The 16,467-nt window shown below is 41.9% G+C and overlaps 1 protein-coding gene across 20 annotated transcripts in view; it reads left to right on the top strand.

Moving 5' to 3' along the window:
• The window catches only part of LOC105429092 (uncharacterized), a 140,657-nt gene that overhangs the window by 105,095 nt on the left and 19,095 nt on the right, over positions 1 to 16,467 (top strand). For 19 of the 20 annotated variants that reach the window (XM_089084541.1, XM_089084535.1, XM_089084539.1 and 16 more), the window contains 5 exons: positions 2,676 to 2,855; positions 4,470 to 4,575; positions 8,425 to 8,513; positions 14,340 to 14,466; positions 16,039 to 16,127. In XM_089084541.1, coding sequence (XP_088940667.1) covers positions 2,676 to 2,855; positions 4,470 to 4,575; positions 8,425 to 8,513; positions 14,340 to 14,466; positions 16,039 to 16,127 — 591 coding nt within the window. The remainder of the gene's footprint in view (positions 1 to 2,675; positions 2,856 to 4,469; positions 4,576 to 8,424; positions 8,514 to 14,339; positions 14,467 to 16,038; positions 16,128 to 16,467) is intronic. The other variant, XM_089084542.1, reaches the window with a different exon arrangement.

Raw genomic sequence — 16,467 nt, 5'->3', positions numbered from 1 at the left:
GAAACGTTAACCGCACTTAATTATTCTGTTTAAAGAATCTTGTTACGTCTGAATATTCATGAGATGCGAGAAGTTTGTCGTTTTTCATGCTTTCCCTCGTCTTTTCCCCAAAATATTCCGTACAAACAAAATTAAATAATATTTTAATTAGTCACGTACTGACAGCGAAGCCCATTGATTAATTTGGTATATGAATACATTGATTAATTTGATATATGAATATCAATCAAGCAGAAGGATTTTGCTCAACTGAATTTCTCTAAATTAATAATTAGCATATCGTACGCTTAATCTGATATATAAGGATTCTTTAATTCTCTTTTACAACAACAAGGGGGGATTTAATCATTTCTGGATATAACCCAGCGTTTACGTGTGTTTGCTTTCTTGCGCATGAATATTCAGACCTGTTTAATTACGGCCCACGGTGCAATCAAGTCTCTATTGATCCCGGCGTGTGCAGGAGAGAAATTAAAAAATAGGCTGCGCCGAAATTATTCTATCCTTTCTTTGTTTTTTTTTTTTTTTTTTTTTTTTTTTTTGAACCATGAAACATGCTGCTCTCACGCAAAATGCCCGCGACGACCGCGTATATCTCCGAAAACGCGTCTCGATGGGCTATTCCAGGTTGAGTTTTCATCCGCGGGGCACCTGCGCCCTCGGGATGTGTGTGTACGTGCGTGTAGTACGTCTGGCGCATGCATGCCGCGTGTCGTAGACTTCTCTAAACGTTACGTTGCTCGTACATTTCTGTCTGCCTGGGCATATGCGCGGATATGTGTGTCCCGCTATACGCACCGAACGACGATCCATCGTTATTTGCCTCGGCCATTATCCCCAAGTCGGGATATGTCGCGGCTGCATGTATGTGCATGCATTCGATGTGTGTGTGTGTGTATATATATATATATATATATATATATATATATATATCAACTCGGTTTTATATATATATATATATATATATATATATATATATAGCCGAGTCGCGATGCGTAATCGCGTACCTATCGTCTTCCTCGCGCGTTGTCTGTCGCGAGCGCATATAAACACATGTTCTCCGCGCGCGTTTGCTAGGGGATGATTGCCCAGAGGGGGGGGTTGCTCGGCCACTGATGTCTCTCGGTCGTGACAGAAATTAATTGCTCGCTCGTATACGCAGGCTGTCTCATCGCCGCTGGAAAATGCTGTTTCAATAGCGGGGCCTTCGACGAACCGCGGCATTCATCGCCCCGAATGTGTTTGATGAAGGGTCTAATTAATATTTGACTCGAGAGCACGCGTATTCCGCATATGACATGTACTGACGGCGATATTTTTCATACCGTCATATAGTGCGAGGAACACACGCAGGTATTAATTATTAAAAAGAGAATTCCAGGCCTTCGGATATAATGCTGCGGAATTTTAAATTATTTCTATGGGAATTTAAAAATATTTACGATTTTATTATCGGGATATTTAATTCCGAGAAAAATGGCGAATTTTCTGTTCGGCTTTCGTCAAACTTCCCGAGAGACTCGCCCCGATCGAGCGATGAAATGTATGAAAGCAAGAATTAATTAAATGTTTTCACAAGGGCCTTATTATTTAAAACTAATTAAAAATATAATCAAAACTTAGCTCTTTCACCTTCCCTTTGGATCTTTCTATTTCATTAAATTACTTTACCTCGGGAATAAGTGCCAATAACTGCAGAAGAAAAGATAAAACTTGTTCACTTAAAGATATTTCAAAATTGTCTTCGAACTCATCGTACCGCGATTTTAGCTCCGGAAACCGAACAATGGACACCGTCTTTTAACGGCATCTCACACGTCGGAAAGTTTTCTACGTCGGAAACGATCGCGTGAAAGTATCTGTAGAAGAAAGAAAAAAAAAAGAGGACGTTCTTAAAGACTATCACAGAGGTGTTTCTCCGCGGGATCCAGTTACACATTGAGCATCTTTGAGCGTCTTCTTACGGGAGAACTAATGAAAAATTCCCTCGCGCTAAACAAAAACTCTTCATCCTTATCGCGTCGTCGAAGCGGCTCTACGTAGTAATACGATAATACGGTAGAAGGTCCATTTCGTAACTCGCTGCATCGTGAAACCATAAATCCACGCGAAGAGCAACCCCCGTACTCCCCCCCTCCCCCCCCGCGCGCGCGCGCCGAGATCTTTCGTTTCCATGCACTGTTCTCTCGCGAGTTCTCCTTTTTCCTGCGTCCGCCAGCCAGTCCATATACCCTCCTCTCTCTCTCTCTTTCTCTCTCTCTCTCTCACACACACACACACACACACACACACACACACACACACACACACACACACACACACACACACACACACACTCACTCTCTCTCATTCTCTCTTTGGATTCTTTACTAACTTCGTATGCCTCTTTTTATCTCTCTCTCTCTCTCTCTCTCTGACTCTGTCTATCTTTCGTTTTCTCGCTCTCCTATCTACTTCTTTTTGCTATTCCGCCGCCTTCACATGCTCACCCGAGAGACCGTACAACCACGTATATGGCTCTCCTTCTTCTCTAAACCTCCCCCTTCTTCTCTTCCCCCCGTCGATTCCTCGTCAGTCCGTGGCACAAACCGACGAGTACCGAGAGACACTCTTGTGTCGAGGGCTCTCGCCGGAGAGAAAAGCCGTAACGACGTAACGCTCTTGGGACGTAACAGGGAGAGCCGGGTGAACCCGGACCGCCGGGACCACCCGGTCCGCCAGGAGCCGAGGGTCTTCCCGGACACGAGGGCAGACAGGGGATACCGGGCGAAGTCGGCGCGCCAGGGGAGAAGGGTCCGCCCGGGCCGATGGGCCCCATCGGTCCGCCGGGCACACCAGGACTTGCAGGTCCCAAGGTAAGTCTGAAAGATTAAACCAATCCGTATCTCCGATTACACATCGATCATCCCTCCCCCCCCCCCCCTTCGCCCCTGTCTTTGGGACATCGGGGTGTCGAGTGTCACCCCGTTTTCGAAAAGCTTTTCGCGATCAGCGTACTCCTTCTTCGTGACAGGTGCACTGTCACGAAAGGGGTGAAAATAACATTTTCTTAGAGAATGCACCGGGATTAAAAGGAATAAGCGACCTATTTTTGAAAGATTCTTCTATTCGTCCCTTTTTAATATGTCAGATTTTTAAAAGATGTCCTGTAAGAGATTTTTGTAAAATTCTATCCAAAAATCTCTTTTCTCTCTATTCTCTTTTTAATATATATATAATAATTTCTGAACATGCTAAAAGAATTATTATGAAAATAATTAAGCAAAGTTGAAATTACAACATTGAAATTAAAAATATATGAAGCTATACATACAACGAAGACCCAAAAATTATCCTCCGAGTAATAGTGAATAATTTTCACTGATATTAATTAAAAATATGCATTAAAAGGATTCGTAATTATCCCTAGCAGTGTTACGTGATAATAATGTAGGATTAAAAAGGGAAAGCGAACAGCGAAAAATATAATGTTGTTAAAATAAAATTTCCGCGTATAAACATATCATATATCATATGTTTACAAGATAACATAAATAGATTTTATTTGCATAAATATGTTATATCATATCGTCGTATAAATTATCCCCCATTACCGGCCCCGCTGATAGCCGAGCTGATAATGCGGAATTTAAACTTAACTTTATTTACCTGATAGGAATTATAAAGCGCTATTTCACGCATAATCGTGGCTTGCGTATTTCGAAATATCAAACGTCCGATACCGTGTACAAAATTCCGCAGGGAGTGATTTAATATTACGGATATATCACCGCAGGTAACCACGTTATACTATGGAATTATGTAATGATTACGCGCCGCGCGCTTTCAAGTACGTGGTTTGAAACAAATCCGGCTAATCTCGTGGGATTTTGAATTTCTCTCAAATTTCAACAGCGTCCTCAATTTCAGCTTAATCGTGAGCGATGAATCTTTCAGTCCGGCCGGACGCGGGCGCAAATACGAAAAGAATATACGCGTTGCTTTTTCGCATATGAACTTTTCGCGGCTAAATAAAATGAGCTTGCGCGTGTGGCCGTCGGGGGAAAAAAGAGGCGCAACGTTACATAGATATTACGCACTTAATATTACGCCATTCAAGAGGTTACGTAACCGATAATTATTAATGGAGTACAACAGAGCGATTACAGAACAATGGAGTATTAATTACGTCCGGCGCATTGTTAATTTAATCCAACTATAATTAATTACATTCGAAAGCACGTTCCTGCATATTAATTGCGACGCTTGATACTGCCACGATAAAGGATCATCAAACGTTATCCATTTAGGAAAGTGTTCTTTTAATTAACCCATCGTATGCGCTGGACAGTATTGTCGCGGAAAAAGAACGATGACGATTTCATTTTCAGGGAATAATTGTCGTAATGAAGCGCGTCTGTGAGGGGAGGTTATACACGCGAATGCACGCGATAAATATCCAAAAATCATTGAAAGTTTATTTTCGACAGGGTGACAAGGGTGATAAAGGCGATCGAGGCTTCACGACGACCTTGAAGGGTGAGCAGTTTCCAAGTGGAGTATTCGAAGGCCCACCTGGTCCACCAGGACCACCTGGTAAGCATACGAACGAGATGATCTACATACGAAATAAATGATTAAACATTAAACATCAATTACATCTTCGTGAGAAATACGAAAGCGGCGTCACGGTAATTCTCTACGAATTTTTCACGAAAATTGTTTATTTCGTCAGCATTTTATTTAAATTAGATGTTTCAGCTTTTTTAAATTGAAAAATCATAACGGAAGCTTATTTTTTTTTAATCTCTTATTTACGTCGTTATGCTTATTTTTCATTTTCTCGACAGTATTTTGCGTTTCTTATCTCATTTATTTATTATGCGTTTAATAAGGATTATTACACTTATTTTCATAATTTTTATATATACAACGAAAAAATTATGAAAAGTTTAGATTATTCCAAATTGCATTTAAAAATAATACAAAAGGATTTGGCAGTGATTTAAAATGTGGATTTAAAAATTTATTTAAATAAATAAAGTGCTGTAATGGAAATGTAATTAAAAAATAATGACAAAAATCTCAACTTTTTTTATGTAAGCACTTCAATTATTCAAGATTATTTATTATTAAAGTTTCATTGCGTTATAGAAATTACTTATTCTACAAGTAAAAATTTAATTTGTATTCACCGAATAATTAATTTCTGCATCATAATGAAACTTTACATAAATCATCTTGGATATTTAAGATACATTCCAAAATTGAGATTTTTGTCATTATTTCTTAATTACATTTTTATTAAAGCACACTTTCTACTTAATAATTTTTTGTCGAAGTTCTAAACCGCGGTAAAATATTTTATATTTTAAATGTGATCTAGAATAATCAATAATTTTTTCATTATAAATAAAAATAGGTGTAACATATTCTTAAAATCTATAAACGTTTTTTATTAAAACCATACTTTCCTTGTACGTTAATTTCGACACCTTGTAATCTTTCTTTCTGTGATTCGCTCGCGGACAGAATTCTCTCGATGGACAGCGCGCAATTAAGAAATTATTGTGATCCACGGGAGAATTAAGTCAGATCGATCATGCGGAATCGGAACGCGACGCGGCATTGAATGTCGTTCGTGAATCGATTATCTCTGCGCGTCGGCGTGGCTCCGGGCGAAGAAAACGCGGAAATGTTTGACGAGGAAATCTCGACTTGGATGACCATGCAGGTTCCTCTCGAGAGGATCGAGAGGCGATCGCGGTTGTACGGTGGGCGTGCACACGTGCTGTGTGTCTCGCTCGTGTAGTAATATATGCGGCCGTGAGCAAATCTTTCTTTACCATTCGCGCGAGCCTCCTTTTTTTCTCGTACTCGAATCGGGCGTTAACCCTTCGGGAGTTGAGCGTCCTCGAGGAGCACCGTCCAAAAAAGTGCGCTACACATTTATATGCATGCCATGGTGTCCCGTGAAATTTGTACAAAGTGATCCCGCGAAAGGAAAAAAAAAAAATAGCAATTGCGAGAAACGTTGGAAAAATTTTCTAGCGAGAGGGGAAAAAACGAATATTCACGCTACTTAAACGCATTAAAGTACATAACTTCGAACGTTTTTGCAGTTTGGAAGTGAGTACGTAAAATGTGATAAACGAAAGTAAAAGAATTCAAAAGTAAATGTTGTAATTTCGTAGAAAATTGAATTGAGCGTTTTTTTTTTTTTGTCGTGGCGCGATTCGAATTTCGTCGAGCTGAGGATATTTAATAAGGCTAACGTTACGCGGCCGCGACTGACGGCGTGGAATTTCCATGAAATATTCGTCGGGGAAAAATCACTTCTAAGTGCAACCGAGAAATCTGTAATCTCGGGGAACTGTCACGACAATTCTCTGAGATACTCTGCGCGTAAAAGATTCAGACCTGCTTAAAATTACAAGACAAGAGACACCACGCGCAACGCTCCTCGTGAATAGTGCAAAGGGTAATAAATGCACAGTGAGCTCCTGACGCATGGCGTCTGCGAGCGGAAGCTAAGGAATATCTCATCGTGGAAGGACGAGCGCGCGGCTTAAAAAATTTCAACCCTCTTCGCGCCGATATCTCACGACTCGGTCGTTCGTCAACATTTGCGCGCCTCCCGCCTCCCCGCCGTCCCGCCGCGCAATGGCGAGAAAATGATTTACGATCGCGAACGTATTCAGAATCCGATCTCGCTACTCGTAAACGACCGTTTAGAGCGCAACGTGTTGACCGTGATACGTCGAATATTGGCAGAAGCGTCGCGAGTATCAGTTACTGCCTATGTCGCGATATGATTGATCCGCGAGAGAAACTCCGTTTATAATTGAGTCATCGGAAACACTGGCACAGTTGTAGTTATGCTCGTTAGAGAATCATTTAATTACTTGAAAGGGACCACCGGAATAATAATCGGAAGTGCGATTTGTGCGAATAAACAAAAATAATCATTTTCCGAAAACAGATTCGTTTCACTCGGATGGATTAATCGTCTCTTTATGAGAGATAATTGGATAATATCTCTTTAAGGTAAAATTTTATTTTAACCAAGAATAAATCAAAGAGAGAGAGAGAGATAAAGATTTTAAAAGGGATTTAACGGAAAAGAGCGGATTAAATACCGCTTTTTCGTCAGACCTTGCGAATTTTAGATGAGAAGCTTTCCCGTCGATCTATCTATCTTCGCGCGCAAGAAAATAATCTAGCATTGATAAGACAGCTCCTCGGCGATATCTCGTATCGAGGATAACGTTGCGGAAAGCGTCGTGGATAGTAACTGCGAGTCCGAGGCATTCGACGGAACGAAATTACGCGAACGCTAATCCGTCTTTATACCGTTGTGCGACGACAGCGGAGAACCAAGGAACCACGGGTAACAACGTTCCCGGGCATTATACATGCGCGCCTGACAGAATTAATTTAGCCACATACAAATCCGTCTCGCAATTTCACGGCACGAACTGCAACGAGCGCAGAAACTCCGCTACTGTCGATATTGTACAAAGTCGTATTTTAGAATCAACGACGCGCGCCGCGCGACGTATTTACTTTGCTCGATGCGATTCGCTCGGACGATCCTCGTCGAATTTCGTCGTTTTTTGTGCGCGCGGGAATTTTTACGGTTGCAAAAAATTTTCGCACTTTATGATATAAATAATACGTAGAAAAGCCAGCTTGCGCATCGTAAGTTAACGATTTACGAGTAAAAGCGATATTTTCTACTCGCTAAAGAAAAATAAGTAAATTTTAAAGTTATTGTACTTGTCAGAGAAGCTTCTTACAGAATATAAAGGCTTTTCATGAAAGTATATCGATATTACAGAAGTGAATAAATGTCACTTTATTACTGGCGAGCAAATGAAAAAGAATTCTATTATTCAGATATAAAAGATTGTTCTACTTTGATGATAGTTTTCGTTGCGATGTATACTATATACTTGTCTCGTCTATCTGATAAGGAAAACGGTAAAGAAGACGCGAAAAGTCAATTTTATTACAAAATTAGTAACATTAGTAAAATGAGGTTAGACTATAATTAAATTCGCTACATGTTAATTAGACGATATTTGAGAGATTGTAATTTCAACTCTTTAGTCGTTTAAACCCTGATCAATAACGTCACGTTCGACGTCGAATTTACATTGCAACGTTTCAGTCGACTTATGTTATAAAATTTCCTCACATAATTTATTGCGTTATTTTGAAAATCGCCGCAAGCCGCGTTCCCTCTCGGGGCAACTACTTCCGTAAAGTACGATCACGCGATCCGTCAAACGCCACTTGGCGTTCGAGCACTTCGAAGAGAGAATCTTCGAAAGCGCCGCCGATCCCGGAAATCCCCGCGCGGCTTGTTCGCGTGCGTGCATGCGTGCGAACGAGCTAGCGTGGTGTGCGGGCACCATGTCTCATCTTATCCACGGCACGCAGGATCCCCGGGCGAGAAGGGAGAACTGGGCCCGACAGGACCGCCCGGCCTGCCCGGCGAGAAGGGTGCTCGGGGAAAACAAGGGAAGAGGGTAAGCTTCAGCGAGGTCCTCCGACCGCCGCCGACCATCGACCAAATCAACTCCGTACGACCATCCGCCGTCCTCACCCACCCTCTCCCTTCCCGCCCGTCCATTCGTCCGACCGATCCCGTTATCCGTTGATTGAATCCGAACGTACAGGAAGCAAAAAGAAATTAAAAAAAAAAAAAAGAAAGAAAAAAGAAGGAAAGAAAGAAAAAGGGATGGTCCATCCAATCTGTTCCCCGATGTCCCGTGTCCTCTTGAATCCCCTCTTGTTGCATCCCGCGTCCCGCATGCTGTGCGCATGCTTTGCATGGTAGCAAAACATACATCGAGCACTCACGTCCAACGTTCGTTGATAACGGCATGCCTCTTGACTTGGATGTCATTATCTGGATCTCCTAAATGCGTAGCATGACATAACCGTAGCTCTCTTCCGCGTGGGATACGGTCTGTTTTTACATCGCGTCACAACACATGCCTCTCCAGTATCTATATATAGGTACATGTAAATCAAGGGTGGTAGCGTCAGCGAGCGTTTCCGTCGCGCGGCCCTAGATTGCCTGATTTGATATTCCCGATTACGTCACTCTTAATTCCTCGTTTTAATTGGAGGAGCGAGTCTCTCTTTGCGCGTCGCGCTGCGTTTACATTTCGATTTTATCACATCACGTTTGCTTGCTCATATCCGCGAGATCACCAATCAACCTAATTTGAGAGGAATTAGTAAAAAATTAATCAACCCCTCTCCGATCTTTGCCGAGTGACAATTTGACGTATTTCAGCTTTCCGCATTAATTATCCCCCGGCGAGTAATCTCGAATTTGAAATCGCGCACTCTCTTCACGTTTCTCCTTCCGAAGATTTCAATCTCGTCGATCTTCTCTATTTTTATCGATTAAATAACTCTCCGGGCAACTCCGGGGAGAACAAACGCCGTAATTCTTCTATCCGCGCGAAAAACGTCCGTCTTCTTTTTGCCCACCCTCGTCGCTCCTTTTCGCCTTCTTGGCTTTTAACGCCCTACTTTTCGAGCGTCGCCGACGTCTCGCGCTTTTCCCGCGGAATATTAGATTTTGCAATCCCCGAGATCTCTCCGGTCCCCGAAAAGCGACCCTCCCGTCATCGCTGCGAGACGCTTCGACAGGCAGCAGCAGCACGCGTGCGCGCGCGCGCGTGCAAAGCACGGCACGGCACGGCACTCTTCACGCAGTCACGCGAGCATGAGCACGTACGTCACTCCGTCACATTTGCATTGTCGATAAACTGCAGCCGAAACAGCATCGTCACTCGGTTACGGGCCGAGGGAAGTTCTTGGTCGTGAGGCGATTTGTAATCTCGCTTCACGGAGATGTTTACACGATGGAATGGGGACGCGCGACGCGAAGAAAACAGCAGGGTGAATTTGCTTCTGGAATTTGAGCGCCGCGTACAAAATTCAGTTTCGATTAATCGCTCATCTTATTTTTCAGTATACAATGTAAAATTAACAAAGCTTTTGTTATCGATGGTTTTTAAATGCGGTCGCATATACGTATTCGATCCTGTGTAGAATCGAATAATGTCGAGTCCAAAATTCATATCTTTATAAATTGACCACGGAAAATATTCATATGTCATTTATTATTCGGCATTGTTGCTGCGGTATTGTTACAATTGTCGCTCTCGTCGCCACATTTGATTCGAATATATCCCTTTTTTTTTAATCGCGACGTTTTCTCGCGTCTCTCCTCGTGCGGGAACTTTCCTCGTGTCCATCCACGAAATTGCATACGTACCTCGAGCGACTGTCGGGACTCGTCCGTCCCATAAAAAAATGCAAAAAAAAAAGGAAACTACGACACGGAAAATGAAAAGAGAAAAAGAATAGAGTATAGCAGGCAGGAACGGAAAGTAAAAAAAGAAAAAAGAAAAAAGAAAATAAAAAAGAAAGAAACGTTGGTGGCAGCAAATAACACGTATACCCATATTGCGGTATCCGAGGCTTCTCCTCGGATTCTCTCTCTTTCTCTCTCTTGTCATCCCCTAACTGTCTCTCTTTTGTTTTCTCTCTATGTCTCTTTCTCGCTCCTTTTTTTCTGTCGTTTCTATCCCTCGCGCGAGCGTCGAGACGTCGAGATCGTCTCCGCGCATCCGCGCGCATCATCACCGGCACCGCTCGCGAACCGCGAGACTGTGAACCCGAGCTGTGGCAAACAAACAAGCAAGCAAGCAAGCAAGCAAACGAGCGAACACAGGGGTGGCGGGCTTAAAGCGCTCCTCCTTCCGGCCGAATTACACGCCTACGCGCCTAACACCCCCGTAAACTACTGCGCCTAAGAGCTTGGCGTGCGACCGTACTACTCTTTCGGGTCCATCGTAAGTATACTCGTAGATCTGCCGAGCGATCGTAAACTCTCCCGGCGGCTATTGCAAACGGCGACCACACGCACGCATCCCCCAGATGTTCGCACTTAACACGTCCTACGAGTGAACGTTGATTAACGTTCCGGGAATCGAGAACGCGCGCGCGCGCGCGCGCGCGCGCGACATTCAATTTCATAACAACTAAATTAAATTCTTGATGCGCATACTCGTTAGCTCGCTCGTTAATTGACTTCCCATTGACGCAACATGTGACTTCCTGAATGCTCGCGGTCGCGTCGTGAATTTATGAGACACGTCGGCATGGTCGCGCTAATCACAGGTGACTGTTTTGTGGTCAGTCACATTAACGTGACTGAAGCGACCAAAAATGTAATTCTAAATGCAATTTTATCGATGAAAATAGTTGGCCTGATTTTATATTAAATTTTTTAAGATTTTTCTCGCGTCGAGTCGAAATGTGACTGCATTTCAATATACTTTTCGTAAATCTTGCCGTGGTAGAGATGTAAAAATTTGATGTTTGTTTTTAAAAACATATTTTCTAATAATATTTTCTAATAATAATAAATTTGTTGTAATGTAATACAATTCTACACAATTAATTTTCTTTTATTGGTATTTTATCAACATTAATATTTTATACATGTAACACATTAATGTATTATACATGTAATAAATGTTTGGCTAATTTAAATAGGAATAATAATAATAATTGGAAATTATGCCTAGGGGAGTACTGTAGAAACTGATAAAAATATTTTACATAATAAATCATATTTGTATAATAAGGTATTGTTCTGAACAAATTTTCTATAGAATAAATTACACTTGCGCAATAAAGTATTCTGATGAAATAAAATTTGATGAATATTAACGATATTAATTTTCACACATCCTCTTTAACGCCTGTTTAATGTACAAATATGTTTCTTGTTGTAATGTGCGCAAAGTTCGCCCGTTCATTTTATGTATGACAGAAAAGTACTCCGTCCTATTTAAAAGTTATTAAATTCTACGTAATTCCATGTATTTTATTTTCGTGGATTTACAGTGAGCCGTTTTCAGCAGCAAAACGGCTCGTGTGTGGTGTCAGCTGGTACTCTTTTGACGACGAAATCTACCACGTATGATGCTAAAAGCGTGACAAATTTTAAACTAAAGAGCGAAAAAACGAACATTTCCGCATATTTCGCATCTTCACAGAAAATTTTATATATCTAAATATATATATATCTGTATGTATAAACTAAACTGAATTAAGATGTAATAGTCGACTAATTGGCATCTAGTAGTTTCAACCTTCGAAAAATAACAAAATTCCTCTTTATATGATGTGAAAATTTTATTCCTCTTTACGCGAGATGAAAATTTTGATCTTTAAGAGTATTATTCGTAATTTTCCGTTGTATCGTACGATCTTTTCAGTAATCGTATTGTCTTGGAGTAATTTTGCGAGCAGCGGATATATACATCCGCAGGAAGCGCGAGTAAACGCAAAATATAAGCAAATCTTGTAATCTGAACCTTACAGACGCGGTTTCGGGCGCTGAGAGTTACCCTTCGGAGCAACTTCGGCAGTTCCGCTGCAGTTCCGCGGTTGAACCACGACGGTAAACTCGCGGATACACGTGTCCGCCCGCGATACTTACCTCCAGTTCACCGAACCGTAAAATTCGCCATTCAACCACAAAGCAAGCTCGCTCGCAACTTCGCCCGTCCACTCGATTTGCCTCTCTAACGAGACGCGAAGACGGGAATGCTTGCGCTGCGTGCGTCCCGATTGCAAAGCCGCGACCAAGTGTATCTAACTACAGTTACGGGTGTGTCAAATTTATCCAAAAATATTTTGACGACGGATATCTTTAATAATTTCTCGAATTGATCCCCTAAAAATCCTTCAACTCATGGCAGATGATTCCTTAATTCGTGTTTTATTAAATTTAAAATTCACGCGAAATTTCATTCAGCATTTTCATGATGTAACGTCCAGAAATCTATCTGGCTATATAAATAATAATAATCTTCTCCGTTATTTATTTATTAAAAAACAAAAGATAAACTTCAGATTTTCGTCGAAAATTGCTTGAAATATTTTGGGTTGATTCGGACCACCATGTAGATGTCCATCGCGTTTGCCACTGTCTCTTTTGGGATGACAGGGGCGGTATTGAGCGCTTTTGACAGTGCGTGCGTGCGTGCGTGTATGTATGTGTGTGTGTGTGTGTGTGTGTGTGTGTGTGTGTGTGTGTGTGTGTGTGTGTGTGTGTGTGTGTGTGTGTGTGTGTGTATGTAGTTAGTGAGTAGTGATCCTCGGCGCGTAGTGTATGTAGCTTGTGTAACTAATTTGTGTTTATGTAGCGAGTAACACCACTACTTCTCCCCCGTGTATCGGTTCGATTCACTAATCACTAATAACCACTACTACCCCCGGCTTGTTGTTGTGTTGAGGCTCTCGCAACCCTATCAACCGGCGATCGCAAGCGCCTACAAGCTGTCGCGTAAGTATTCAAAGACCTGTCAAAGTACGTAGCTTACACTGTCGCGATCATGGTGTGTCTTTCTCTCTCTCTCTCTCTCTCTCTCTCTCTCTTCATGCTCATCTTTTATGCGCGATATTAATATTTTTATCCATTTTTATATTTAATACTTTTTTTTGTCGGTCCTCTTCCATGTTCGCCTCCTCTCTTTCTCTCTCGTACAGTTATTCTCGGTTCAAACATGCATAAATTATAATTATTATCTGAATAATAATTTAATAATTCTTTGTTTTTGTTACATCCATTTGTTAAGAATATTTCAATCGATAAATCATATCGCGTTACGTTTTAACGATGCATGTAAATTGAAAGTTTTTATTGCTGTGTAAAATGTACGAAATCGCCAATAGTTAATAAGTCGAAATTTATGGGATACCTTTTTACGTTTTGCAAACAAGAAAGGATCCTATTAAGCGCAGTAGGATTGGACTCTACAGGTTGCAATTATGAGGAGAGACTATAAATCATAGATGCTATGGACAGCACGAGAGAGAAAGAGACATACTAGTAGTCCTCAATTTTCTACTAAATTTGAACCCTGACTAACGAATCCCTCGTAGTCGCATGAAGTATTAGTAGTCGTTGTCTACGTCACGAAGCAAACACTGATACTTGTTTAGAAGTGTGTTTAATTGTATAGTGCAGAAAGAGTTGGTCGATCTTGACGCATTGCGTTTAATACGAGAATACAAATTTAATCACGCGCGTAACAGAAGCATCACATATAAAGTGATTGCAAAGCTCTAATTCTAAAACGCAAAGCATCAAGATCGACCGAACAATCGACGTAGATCTCGAGATACCATCCTCTCCTCCTCTCCCTCCTCTCTGAAGAAAGACAGATTAACGCTTCGTCACAGAAGCAAGGAAAAAAAAATTGACAGCGTACATGGAGGACCTGGTTGGATCTGACCTTGCAGTGTCATTGTAGGGTATCAAGGGTGAGAGCGGTTCGGCATTGGCGAGGGGTGCCCCCGGCCTGCCGGGTACGAAGGGTGAGCCCGGCGAACGGGGTTACCGGGGCGAAAAGGGCGCCAAGGGAGACGTGGGTTCACCAGGTAGATTACTACAAAAGCCATCCTACCGCGGCGGAAAAATCGGCGATAAAAAAAGGATAAGCACCGTAAAAAAACGATCATGTCCGCTCCTTTATTCCTCGTGGGGCATCCTCCCACGAAGGTTCGCGTTTTCTCGTCCTTCGGCCGCGCCTCTCCGCACCCCCGTGCACCCGCGCGAAAAATCGGAAAATTACGGGAATTCGAGTAATCTTTTTCAGGACGATGGTTAACAGCCGCGTCTTTTTTCAGATAATCCGTGATCGACGACGATTAAAATCAGATTTCACTTTAAGATTTTCTTTATTTTTTTCTCCTTTTTTTAAGTTGATTTTTTCCTAATTTTTTTTTCAATTTAATTGAGTTTTAATTTTTAACATGTGAATAATATTAGAAAACACAAACAATATTCGTGCGATTTGTTTAACTCCATAGGATCATCAGTGGCACTTTTTTTCAATATTTTTGCATATAATCCTATGAAAAAATAGGATCTCACAATTTCATTGTGTACATTCAAAATATCCTGATGTTAAAGAATCCTATTCTTTCATTTGATTATGCAAACATGCAGAGAATAATGCGAGTCCACTGAACACGGACGCGAGATAAGTTCAGGTTTCCTGTTTAACTTTCCGAAGATATGTAATAGCGAAACGATTCGAAAAGTTCTTTCGCAAAACTTGAAAACGACCCCGCGTTGGCCCCTGGGGAAAGAATTTGAGGCTGTCGCCCTCAATTCTCTTCTGGACGTAACACGCCACAGGCTTCGCCTTCCGCAAAAAATTTTAATCAAAAGTTAATAACCTCGATCGTTCGGTAGGAAATTAAATATTAATCCGCTTCATATCGAATTGGGATATTTTAATTAAACGTTTGTTTTCTAAAAGGGCCATCGGACGATCGATATTTATCATCACCGCATCGATGTGCATCGTGAATAGTATTGCGCGTTTAGCGACAAACATTGAAAAATGTTGATGAATGTTTTTTGTTACGTCGAAAAATATTGGCGGAATATACGGCGGGATGTAATAAAAGCTATCAATACATTAGCAATATTTCATTGCCCGCTGCTTTAAAGTTTGCGCCCAGCATAAAATATCCAAGCGCGCGAGATTAGTTTGTCAATACGGAAAAACTAGGATCAATCTCGGGCCCTTTTATTATTAATTTATTTAAACAGTTACCCTTCATTCTTCTTTACCTTTAAAAAGAGATACGTGCCGCGTGTATTTAGAGATATTCTTCGATACTTAGATCGGCAATAAAGAGTAGAGTGTCTGTAGATCTCTCGGGTGAGCCATTCTTCCGAGACGCGATAAACACGCCGGAAGCGTATTCCCGGCACGGGAGATGCGCTCGGGGCGAAATGAGAAGTCGGGAGGGGGGGGGGGGGAGCGCGGAAAAACGAAACGGAAGGAAGACGAAGTGGGCAACGCGGGGTGGTTTCTTGCCACGCGCGCGTTTACGGAATTGCGGGGCGTCATTGATCGCGCGCTCGCGCGCGAATTAATCTAACTTCGACGAGACCGAGTAACCGGGCGGACTCACGGCCGGCATATTCGCTTTCAGGGCCCAAGGGAGAGGCGGGAATACAGGGCTTGCCGGGGCTCAACGGCACCGACGGCGATCCCGGTATCCAAGGACCCCCCGGATTACCGGTAAGTAGGACGCAAATGAGAAATGGTTCCCCCCAAATCTCCTCCGTCTTGTCCTTCATGGTGTAATATTCGAGAGACGTTACGTGCCACTATGCTTTTACAAAGGTGAAAATTTAATATCCCTCTCGTCGTCGTACTTTTGCATAATGTCATCAGCGTATTTTACGTTGCAAAAATTGTTGAATCAAATTGAGAAAATTTCAGAAAGAAATCCCGAGAGTTGTGGGAAAAATTAATTCGCAGCGTACATCACATTTGGCTGTGTCTTTCGACGCTTCAAAATTTAACATTTCTGCTGATGGTTGCGTTTCACACGATTGATGTATTTTATATTACAAAA

This window comes from Pogonomyrmex barbatus, unplaced genomic scaffold (genome assembly GCF_055798465.1).
Source record: "Pogonomyrmex barbatus isolate J1 unplaced genomic scaffold, ASM5579846v1 scaffold9, whole genome shotgun sequence".
In the NCBI taxonomy this organism is placed as follows: Eukaryota; Metazoa; Arthropoda; class Insecta; order Hymenoptera; family Formicidae; genus Pogonomyrmex; species Pogonomyrmex barbatus.
The sequence above is the reverse complement of the archived record's forward strand: the minus strand, read 5'-3'. Positions and strand labels throughout refer to the sequence as shown.